Source organism: Acinonyx jubatus, chromosome A3 (genome assembly GCF_027475565.1).
Source record: "Acinonyx jubatus isolate Ajub_Pintada_27869175 chromosome A3, VMU_Ajub_asm_v1.0, whole genome shotgun sequence".
In the NCBI taxonomy this organism is placed as follows: Eukaryota; Metazoa; Chordata; class Mammalia; order Carnivora; family Felidae; genus Acinonyx; species Acinonyx jubatus.
This window is the reverse complement of record NC_069388.1, coordinates 49630630-49641108: the sequence shown is the minus strand read 5'-3', so window position 1 is coordinate 49641108 and position 10479 is coordinate 49630630. Positions and strand designations below refer to the sequence as shown.

At 46.8% G+C, this 10479-nt stretch overlaps 1 protein-coding gene and 1 long non-coding RNA gene across 2 annotated transcripts; both read right to left on the bottom strand.

Annotated features, from left to right (window-relative positions):
- Nucleotides 1–596: 596 nt before the first annotated feature.
- On the bottom strand, nucleotides 597–1154 carry LOC128311357 (uncharacterized). Its single transcript, XR_008289758.1, has 2 exons — nucleotides 1073–1154; nucleotides 597–868 (listed from the first exon to the last, which is right to left on the bottom strand). It is a non-coding gene; the product is annotated as an uncharacterized LOC128311357 (long non-coding RNA).
- Nucleotides 1155–1521: 367 nt separating this feature from the next.
- LOC106989551 (ral guanine nucleotide dissociation stimulator-like) lies at nucleotides 1522–9922 on the bottom strand. The gene is made up of 11 exons (XM_027069416.2): nucleotides 9679–9922; nucleotides 9093–9200; nucleotides 7439–7626; nucleotides 5899–6092; nucleotides 5374–5750; nucleotides 4367–4582; nucleotides 3883–3986; nucleotides 3347–3416; nucleotides 2676–2744; nucleotides 2163–2237; nucleotides 1522–1581 (listed from the first exon to the last, which is right to left on the bottom strand). The coding sequence occupies exons 1-11, from the start codon at nucleotides 9862–9864 to the stop codon at nucleotides 1522–1524; spliced, it is 1647 nt and encodes a 548-aa protein (XP_026925217.2). The 5' UTR covers nucleotides 9865–9922.
- Nucleotides 9923–10479: the final 557 nt, after the last annotated feature.

Here is a 10479-nt window from a genome sequence, read left to right as displayed (position 1 = left end):
AAAGTGTTAACATGGAGCCCCTAGAGGAAGAATGATAATGGAAAGTCCTGCCTGCCCTTAGTCAATTTGCAAATTACCTTCTCCTGTCCTTATCCTTTCCACATGTAGGGTTTGACCTCTTTACATGCTTTTTGCTAATGCAACTCCAGAGTTTGAACTAGAAAACTTAAAGTTTCAATATTTGATAAAAAAAACTCCAAAACAAAAAAACAATACCTCAATAAAAGAAGCAGGAAAACAAACCTTTTCCTTTAAAGTGTAGAAAGCAGCCACTGTCCTGGGGCAGGTAGTAGTCCTGGAAATTGTTACACTTAAGGACATCCAATGTCAATGGTTGCCGCCATTCCTGTGAAAGTAACTTCAACCTCTAAATCTCAGTAATTCTGAGGAGCTGTCTCTTCTTTTTACCCAAATTCATTATACTGAAATTAACCTGTTCTCTGAGTAAGAGGAATTTGGGAGCAGGGCTGGCTCTTCTCCTTCCTCCCACATACAATAGCTGATGACTCTGTAAGATTTCTTAGTTCAAGAAAGACTATGAGAGTCTGTACACCATTTAAATTGCTGTAGGAAGTAATAGAACCAAACCAAACTCCTGGGCTATAAAAGAAGGCTTTAATATAATAATATTCAAATCTAGCTTTTACTATTTAAGATAAATATTGCCACTCCAAGTAGGTAAATAGATGGGAGGAAGAAGTGTCAAGGAGATGGGGTTCATCACAGCAAGTGTCCAAGCTGCTGAGGAAAGGTTGCACTATCACTGGACATTCACTCAGTCCTGAGCTTGATTGTGGCCAATTCTTCTTGTTCTTGAGTTTCACTGGTCAGCTAGGATTGGGGCTCCAGCTGGCAGGACAGGATGTAGCTAAAGAGAGAATGACACCTGTGAGTCGACCAGGAGCTACAATTCAGGTGTCTCTCCCAGTGTTTTCCCAGTAGCTGGAGTCTGGTGTTCCAGTGATCACAAGGAAACAAGGCTTGAGGCTGCCCAGGGAACCATGGATGCAGGATCCCTAGAGTGGCCACCAGAAAGAGTCCACGCCTTTGCCCAGCTCCTGATGGGCCTCACCTCTCATCCTCACTGAGTCGCTCCACAGCCTGGAAGCAGGCTCTAAACTCCTCCTTCGGTTCTAGAGTGTAGTTATCTGCAGCCACACTGGAGGAGCATGATCTCTTTCATTACTTTGTATTCCTAGGCCAAGAGAAGAACAGGATGCACACAGAGCCTGGGTGGGTTGAGCAGTGGGATAGGGGACCAGTCCTAGGTCTTTGCACATGTGGCAATCTTCCTTCCCTGAAAATTCATCCAGTCTCAACCTGTTCTCAGAGGTGAGTATAAATAGCCCCTCCTCCTGCAGGAAGTTATCCCTGATGCCACTCCCTGACTTCACTTACCAGATGGATGGGTCTTACACTTTTTCATTATCAAAACTATTCCAGTAAATGTGTGATGGAGGGGATGCAGCCAAGAAATATTCTTCCCAGGGGCATCTCTGGTATCCACTCCCCTACACTTCCCTAATAGGAAGTGCCACAAATGCTCACCTTAGTTTTTTTCTTATGGTTGATCTCATCTCCCTAGAAAGCAAATAGCCAAAGTCCATCAGAAAGAGCCCCTTGTTATTGCTTGTTCCTTATACCCATCCTTTCTCATGTTGTTCTCGTGCCAGGACACATTAGAAGACTGTCCATACACAGAAAACAGGACTGGGATATAAGCCAGGCTCTGGGGTCCAGAGAAAGGAGGACATGGGGTAGACAGTCAAGCACCTTATAGCACAACCCTCTCTGATGACAGAAGGGGAGGCTGAAACCTCTGGGGGAGGGGGCTGTTAGGCTATGTAAGTGCTTGCCGATGTGGAGGTGCCTGACTTTGCTCTCCCCCCATAAGCAGCCTGAGAGGAAGAGGCTGAGGTCAACTCAGACAAACTTCATGCAGCTTTGCATTCAGACAGTCTTGGGCACCAGGACCAGTGTCATAAGTGCAAACTCCCTTCACTCACCACTGAGATGAGAAACTCTAGCTCACAGGGGTAGCTGTGAAGCTCTCATGAGGGGAGGTTTGCAAGTACTGAGGTCTCAGGACTCATTACAGGGGTTCTCCACTCCCCAAACCTCAGGATTCTGGGCCCTCCTACACAATCTAGAGGTTCACTCACCTTCAGATAGTCCTTCATTGCAGTGTCCAGCATCACCATGTCAGTGAGGAAAGTGCCAAGGAAGGGGACAACACCCTGTGTCATTGGGGTGGGGGTGGGATGAGTCCCTGCTCTCAGGTGCACACAGGGACCCTCCCTTGAAAATGCTTCAGCCTCCTGGTCCACCCCAGGTTCTCACATGGAGCAGCCTAGGATCCCTAGCAGCCGCCTCTCAATTCTCCCTTACCCTCACCCTCCAAGGACAACAGACTTCTCCTAATCACCACCAGGGCCTGCTTTTAGAAAATCAAATTGTATGTAGTCCTAGGCCCCTCCCCACCCACAAATCCATTCTGCATCCAGCTGGATAGACCCTCCTCCTAGTCACTTTAAAATAAGAGTTTTGGAAGCTGTGGCAACAAGAGGAGGAGCTGGAGTAGAAAGGTCCACCTGTCTTGATATGGAGGCCTCCAGCTGTCAGAGAGGAGCCCTTCTCCTCTCACTCTGGAGGCTCTATTCCCCAGGAACACTCACCTTCTTCTGCAGCCTTTTCTGGGCTCTCTGGAGGCTCATCATCAGGGTGGCCCATTTAGATGGCCACTCCTGCAGGGTCAAGGACAAGTTCATTGAGACCATAATATCCTCAGTCCACTAACCCCCCCCCCCCACCATCTTTGACTTGAGACCTGGACATCTGACCCAAGTCAGCTGGTACCAATGCTACATTATCCTTAAGCAGGCTGTGAGTGATTCTAGCACAATCTCGGCTCCAACATTCACTCCATGTGTGACCTTGAACTTGCAGCCTGGCCTTCCTGAGCTTGTTTTCTCATTGAGAAAAGTAAGAACACCACCTACGTCACATGGTCTTCTGAGGACTCAGTGTCCTATTACTATCATTATTGGTTCCCTCCATCCATCCCAACCCCACTACTGAGCAGAGGGCTGTCCTCTGGGCTCTCAAGCTGTATACAGGTCCCCATCTGGACTAGCTGTTAATATGGAGAGACAGGGTGTCTATAGCATCTGGTTGAACAGCACCTTCTTGCTCCAAACCCAATGGAATCTTCACCCCAAACTGTAACCATATTCATACCAAAGGCTTCATGTCATTCCCCTACACAGCAGTCTTTCTTCATCCACTCAGGACCCTGTTCCCTCAGGCCCCACTCTCTCTCTTCCCAAACCTCCTCTTCCCATGATACCTTCAGGAGCAGTTCCCTTCTCTGTGGGTTATCTTCAGTGCACAGCTTTTTAAATTTTTGAAAGCTCTTCCTGAATAGAGGAAAAAAATGGCAGAAAAAATTATAGGAATAATGTGTCTTGATTGTAAGTCCCTCTTATTTGAGTACTCCAAAAAGTCAAACTGCCAGTATTAGGGTTTTCTCTGGATTCCTCTGAGAACTAAGGTGTTTGTAGGACATGGAGGGAGCTCTCATGTGGGTCATCCAGTGCCACCATTTCCATATTAATTGAGCAACTCTGTTTCAGTCAGTTGTGGTTTCAATTGGGCAGAGAGTTTTGTTGCTGTAAAGTAAGCACTTGATAATATTTAATTTGGGTCAACTCAGAATAGGGTGGACTATTCTCCAGGGTGGGTTATAGACCTGTACACCAGCCCAGGTTCTATTGCCAGGGTTTGCTGCCTCCCAGGAGGGTCCCAGTTACTGAGGGGGAAAAGATGTGCATATGGGAAATCTCTCATCCTCCCTGATCCTTCTATGGAGAGAGGCATACTCACCTGGAAACTCTCTCCCATGTCTTCTTCAGACGGTAAATTGAGGCACTCTGCAGAGCAGAGAGGATGGCATGCAGTGAAGAGTAGTTCCTCATGATTTGACAGGCCTGGGGAGGGAAGAGAATGAGTGGTCAGTGGGTAGCAGGAGTCCTATTTGCTCTAAAGTATCAGCCTCCCTCAGTTTAAATTTTCCCTCCAAGATGACAGATATCCAGGTGCCTGCAGAAAGGCACATATAAGACCCAAAGAGTAACACTGCTGGGGAGAGGGAAGATTTTAGCTCATTCCAAGGAAGGAGCCAGGTAGGAACTGAGCGTTCCACCATTGGGACATGCAAGTAAAAGTCAGCATGTCCCTGGAGGGAAGAGCCTAGGGACTGTGCAGACCCTAGGGCTTAGACTAGGGACTCCAACCCTGAGAATTGATAAAGGAAATATCAGTTTCCAAGGCTCAGAAGAGTGACTCATCTTGGCCTCCCATAAAATACCTTGGCCACCTTTATCCAGTGCTCCACCACCATGGCCCTGTCCTGGGCTATCATTCTTGGGTTTCCAAGGCAGGTGGTGATGACACAGTTGACCACACTGTTAAATTGGGTGACGGTAGCACAGACTGTGGGTGCCAGGTGCTCATTACCAGGTTTATTCCGCTTGGACCAGATGGAGCCCAGGCACTGATGAGGCAGCACCTTCTTGAACAGCTCCTAGAGAATGGGGTGGGGAGGGGAGGGGTGTTCAGCCAGCCATTTCACATTCAGGATTAATGTCCTAGGTAGGAGGTTACCAGGTCAGAGCTTTAGTTCCTGAAGCTGAGAATGTGGCCTGAGCCTGATTGGAATCCCTGGATTTCATTCCATTCTATTTTCACTGAGGGAGTCAAGTACAGGAAGACCTAGGAGTGAATACTGGCAGGGAAGGAAGGAGAGAATTTGGACCCTGGTCATCCTTGCTAACCCCAGCCTCTAGATGACAGTTCAATGTGACTCCTCACAAGGGGGCCTTTTCCACTCCACCTGTTTTTCCCTTTGGTCCCTACTCTCCTTTCGATGCACAATCCCCCATGACAGTTACAACCACAGGTTTCTCTGTTTCCCCTTGTAGTTATGTACATGTCAGATGCCTAATAAGTGCACAGGGTGTTAAGCCTCCAAGGAAGATGGGTGGGTGACCCATGGACTTGGCTGCACCCAGTGAGCTGTCTTCCTCCACCTGAAGGACCAGGGCCTACCCATTTTTCTAGCTGTTCTAAGCTCATTTAACCTACACAGTAACTCTGCATCAATTCTTATCAGTGCCTATCTCTACAGTTTGCAGCTGGACAGTGAAAGCTTGATTTAAGGACCTTGGCAGGGTACCATGGTTGATAAGTGGTCGAGCTGAAATTTGGACCCGGACTATAGTAGTCCACCTCAGGGAAAGGCAGGTCTGGGTTAGCTGACGGCAAAAATGTAGAAAGTGCCCTGCCCTGTCCTGCCCTGAGAGCCCAGCTTCTTACCGCATCTATGTACGTTAGCTGCTCTGCCACCAGCTTGGGAGGGAAGTCCATGAGGCTGGGCTTCTCCTCATTCAGCTGGTTCTTTGGGGTTACATGCCAGTGGCAGGAAGGCTCTGGCACTGGAGTTGGCTCTGTCTCTATTTTTAGAGCTGGAGTTAAAATTCTAAGTAAAGCTGATGATTGAGCTGATTGTAGCTGTGGACCTGGCACATATGCTGAAGAAGATGTTAACACTTGTTCCAGTTCTGGAACAGCTGATGGAGGTGATGCTGGCTCTGACACTTGAGATGATGGTTGAAACATAACTGGTGCTGTCTCTAGTTCCATAGTAGACCCCTTTTCTGGCTCTGCAACTGGAAGGAGCCCTGGGGCTGGCACTGGATCAGGATAAAGAGAAAGGTTCATCCACATAACTGACTTTCCAGGTGCCTTCCCAAAAACAGGACAGGTACCATTGCTTTCAAAACAATATTCAGCCCATGAGCCCCACCCCAGTTAGCCTTCCCAGATTTTAATCCCCTTTACCATCTGACTCTGCCTCAGTGGGCTCCAGAGTTTCCTGATGCACCAGGATAAGGGCGGTGTGGTTCTTCAGGTTCCAGTCATGCAGCTTCATATCCACATAGGCTGTCTTTACTTTGAAACTGGTAAAATTCAGAGACTGCCAGGTATCCTGCAATTTCTGGTCAGGCCATGTACTCAAGATGGGAGAGAGGGTGCTGGGAAGAGTCATGTGTGGAGAAACATCAGAGGCCTGGCCTTTTATTCCACACTGTACTCCCACAGCATCATTATTTCTCTATGGATCCCAGAGGATGGCCCAGCCCACTTCCAACCCCGCCTTTGCAGTGGAAGGCCTAGTCATCCAGAAAACCTGTGTGAGTCTGGTTTTTTCACTGATACTCTTCTCACCACGGCCTTGGGCATAGTCAACGCCATCCTCAGTACAGACCAGTAATAGGGCTTACGTTTGAGGCCGATTTATGAGCAGTCTTCTCACTACACCTTCTGTTCTTGGCCCTAGTTGCTGTGGTTAGCAGAGGTAGATATGGAGAGAAGCAGGCAGAGCCAGATGGAACAGTGGAAGGGATGGGTCTCTTAGGCACCAACTGAACCCAGACTGTGCTCTGCTTCCCAGAAGTTTTAGGGCCCCATCCACAGCTCTCTTTGACTCATTTGCTTCTTCACAGGAAGCCCCCAAACATAAGCCCTCCTATGGAAATCAAGAGATCTGTGAGTTCCATGGTTCTGAAAGTCCTCCTCCAGCCACAACCCCTATAGTCTCTTATGCTGCTCTGTGGATGCAGGAGGCCCTCCTTCTGAATCTGAAGACCCACTCATGTTTACTTGGTCTTGTAGTCTGTCATAATGGTCAAATAAGGGACAATCCTTTCATACCCAGAGGACGCCATGAAAATGTCACATATAATGAACCAAGGACATGAGTGATTATGATGTGTACAGTGATTGCCTACCCTCTGACTAGAATTGACACCAAAGCATTGTGTCTACTTTATTCACTGAACTATCTTAGTGACTAGAAAAGTGCCTGCATTACTAGGTGATTAACATATGTTGTTGATTGAATTAACCCAACCAGTACTTTTCAGATAACTGGGTGGGCCATGGGTGCCTCTGCCTGTCCCCCAGCAAGCCCTAGTCTGGCCATATAAAGGAAAAATACCAAGCCCAGCTAGATAGACTCTCAGAAGTCCTTTGCAAACAGGACAACTTCTGCTTTCCATGTACTTTTCTAAATTCAGAAGTGCCACAGGCCTGTGAGCGTTGAGGTTGAGAGCTTCTTCACTGGAGAGAGAGAGAAAACTATTACACCTAAAGATACTCAGCATGTCCAGCAGCCCTTTCTACAGAGCCAGGCACCAGATAAGCCCATGCCATGTTTTCTCCCATAATTTCCTACAGTTAACACTGTGAGGTTCATCCTCTTACCACCCCACTTCCAGAAGAGGAAAGTGAAGCTCATAGAGGTGCAGTAACATTCCCAAGATACACAAGTAGTAAATGGGAGGCTCACCCCTGTGCTGTGTATGAGGCAGGCACTCACTTTTTGAACTGCTGTCCCAGGACTAATTGGGCCATGGGGAACACCTGGTATATGCAGAAAATGGTTGTGATGTTTGAGGTGTTTCTATCCTGGAAAGGTGATTGTAGCAGGGACTGTACACTATCTTCCATTGTGCCTTCCTTGAGCTTCAGCATTGTACAGGCCTCATCCAGGGACAGGGTTGATTCCTTTTAACACCAGGTAGACAAGGAGGGGCGTGTAGTCAGCTTCAATGCCATGAACTACCAGGAAGATCAGGGTCTGGTTCTCAGACCAGAGACCCCCATCCCTTTGGGAACTTGTGAAAGAGAAGGGACTTGAGTGCCCACACAGAATATGGTTCTAGGCTTAAAATTGCAATTGGTTTTAGGGGGGAAATGATAAACCATTGGTAACTTCCAGGCATTCTCTTAGATGAGCAACAATAGCACTTCTTTTAATAGCCTATATTAAGAGCATTATGCCAGTGAGTCATCAGCAAACACCCCTACTGTAGATATGAGAAAACAGAGGGTTAGAATTTCAAATGCTGCTCAAGATCATATAGGTTAGTCCTGAGAATTGTCAAAAGCATGGGCTGCATTTCCTCTAAGCTAATGAGGCTTGGTCTGTTCCTGATAGGGAGAAAGTTTCTGGGGGAAACCACCTTCTTCAGCAGGCCCCAGGGAGCCAGTCAATTGTAGTCTGGGTTCCGGGCTTACCCTGATCATCTCTGGGTCCTGAGAAAGGACATGAATCTGGACCTGTTCTGACCCTATACCAGCAACTTGATGTTGTTGCTGGACTGATGCACCTGCTGCTTGTCAAGGGAGATGGAGTTTAATCCTTAGAGCAGCTCATCAAAGATTTCCTGGGTGAAACTCTTAAAAGACAGAGGCAGGTATCTCAGCCAGGAGGCATCAAAGTCCTTCCACCCAATTTGTGCTTCCATGTTATGGCAGATGATATAGCAACCTAAAACATTCTTTTAGGACACTTAAGATTTTCCCTGCATCACTGTTGAAATGAAAACAGAATTGAATCCTGTCAAGTTCCAACAGACTTGAAAGGCTGAAACAGTGGCACACAACCTCCTTTATGGAATATTATGAAGACATATAAGAACACAGCTCATGACTTGGTGGGCCTACAATAATTTAATGTGTTCTGAGAGACAGGACATTACAGAAACATATAGAATGGCTTCATCCCACCCTTAATTTTGTGTTAAATCACCCTGTTTTGTGTGATGATATGTAAGGGCTTGGAGAAGTTCTGCAAGGACAGTGGAGCTGAGTGCTACCCAGGATATCTGGGGCAAGTAGGTAAAATAATAAAACAGCAGTAAAATGCAAAGATACTCATGGCCTCATGAAAAGTAAAAAAAATAATAATAAATAAATAAAAATGATTAATTAAAAACATTAAATATGTTCTCTATCAAAATATAAAAAATAAAATACATACACAATACATGCATTCTCTACCATTCCAACATATGTAAAGAGTGTCCTCCTACCTTACCACATAGCTGGTGGCAGAGGTTTGGATATTCAGATTATTTTGTGGTTGGGCCTGTGGGACGCTCATGTGGAAGTATGATGTGAGGGCCTCAGGTTTGGCCCCATATTTATGTGCAGGCCCTGGGTGTGAAAAACCCTCTTCCCATTCTTACCTCAGAGCAGCACTGATTCTTGGTATCCTTCTGCACCTGACACTTATCTAGGGTGCTGCAGTAGTTGAAACCATGGACCAGCTCCTCAAAGATATCCTGGGTGAAGCTCTGCAAGTACAGTGCCCCGTAGTCGGGCCAAGAGACCTTAGGGTCCTCCCTGGACATTGCCACAAGGGGACATCCCCATTAGAAATTGTGTTCTCTACAGTACAGGCTAAGAGGGGAAGCTGTAAAGACACCCAGCAAGGAGGAAACCAGAAGAAACTCTAGGGCTCGTAATTAACATATAGGTAGTTGAACTTGGTCCCCAGAAATCATCTTCTCCTGCCTGCCAAGACCTGGGGTATGAACATGAGAGATGTGCTAGGCTTTCAACACCTGACATCTTGCTTCTGCTCATGAAGGGCATAGCCCTCGTCCTCGGTCCCCTCCGCCCTCCCTCTCTCCCTCCCTCTCTCTCTCTCTCTCTCTCTCACACACATACACACACAATGAGGGGCAAGAGGTGTGGGCCTGCTCTGGGCAGGATCAGAGTTGTGGCATGCTCTGTCCAGTGAGTGGGTTGCCCTGAGCTGCCTTGTGTTACCTGTGAGCGCCTCCTGCCAAATGACCAACAGCTTCGGAGATGAGGGCCGAGCTGATGTCTACAGTGACATAAAGGTTTCTCACTCTGGGCTTTCTTAAGCCCACATATCCTGAAAATGGGGATACAGCAACAGAACATTTTGCTCTCTAGAATGACTCTGGGCAAGTGAGCTGGAAAGCAGGCCATCTCTAGAATGTGGGCACCTGGTTACCAGAGTTCTAAGTTCTGTTGAAGCCTATCACCAAGGAAGTGAAGTCACTTTTTCAAGATTCCAGTACCTGGGGCCCTCCTTTAAATGAGACCTATCTAGAACCCCTTATTGGTAGTTGACTGCTTATCTTTCTCCTCCAATGTCATCTCCTTAACTGTCAACAATGAGTCAAAAATGCCATAGCCACAACTCTCTGGAAATGCAAGTAGGGTCCTAATTTTGAGGATACAGAACTGAATTCAGCTTTTTTTCTTTGTTTGTTTTACCAGTTATATGTCCTAACTCAATGTGTCTCTCAAGTATTCCATAGTTTCCTAACGTGCACGTTGGGATCAGGCTAGAATATACTTCCTAGGAGCCTCATCGGGTGTAAATGGATAAGATTGATAATATGTGTGGGCTGTTATCCAGTGTATCTGAGGCCCAAAATTAAGTATGGAAGAATTAAAAAAAGGGGTGGGATGTGGCATGGAGTACTATTCAAAAGAGACATCAGTGTAGTAATGGAACAGTCACTCTTCCTCTTGGCCTTATTTTAATACGGGTTCCATGATGGGGTGGAATGGTAGTAAAACCAATTGTTTCCTGTT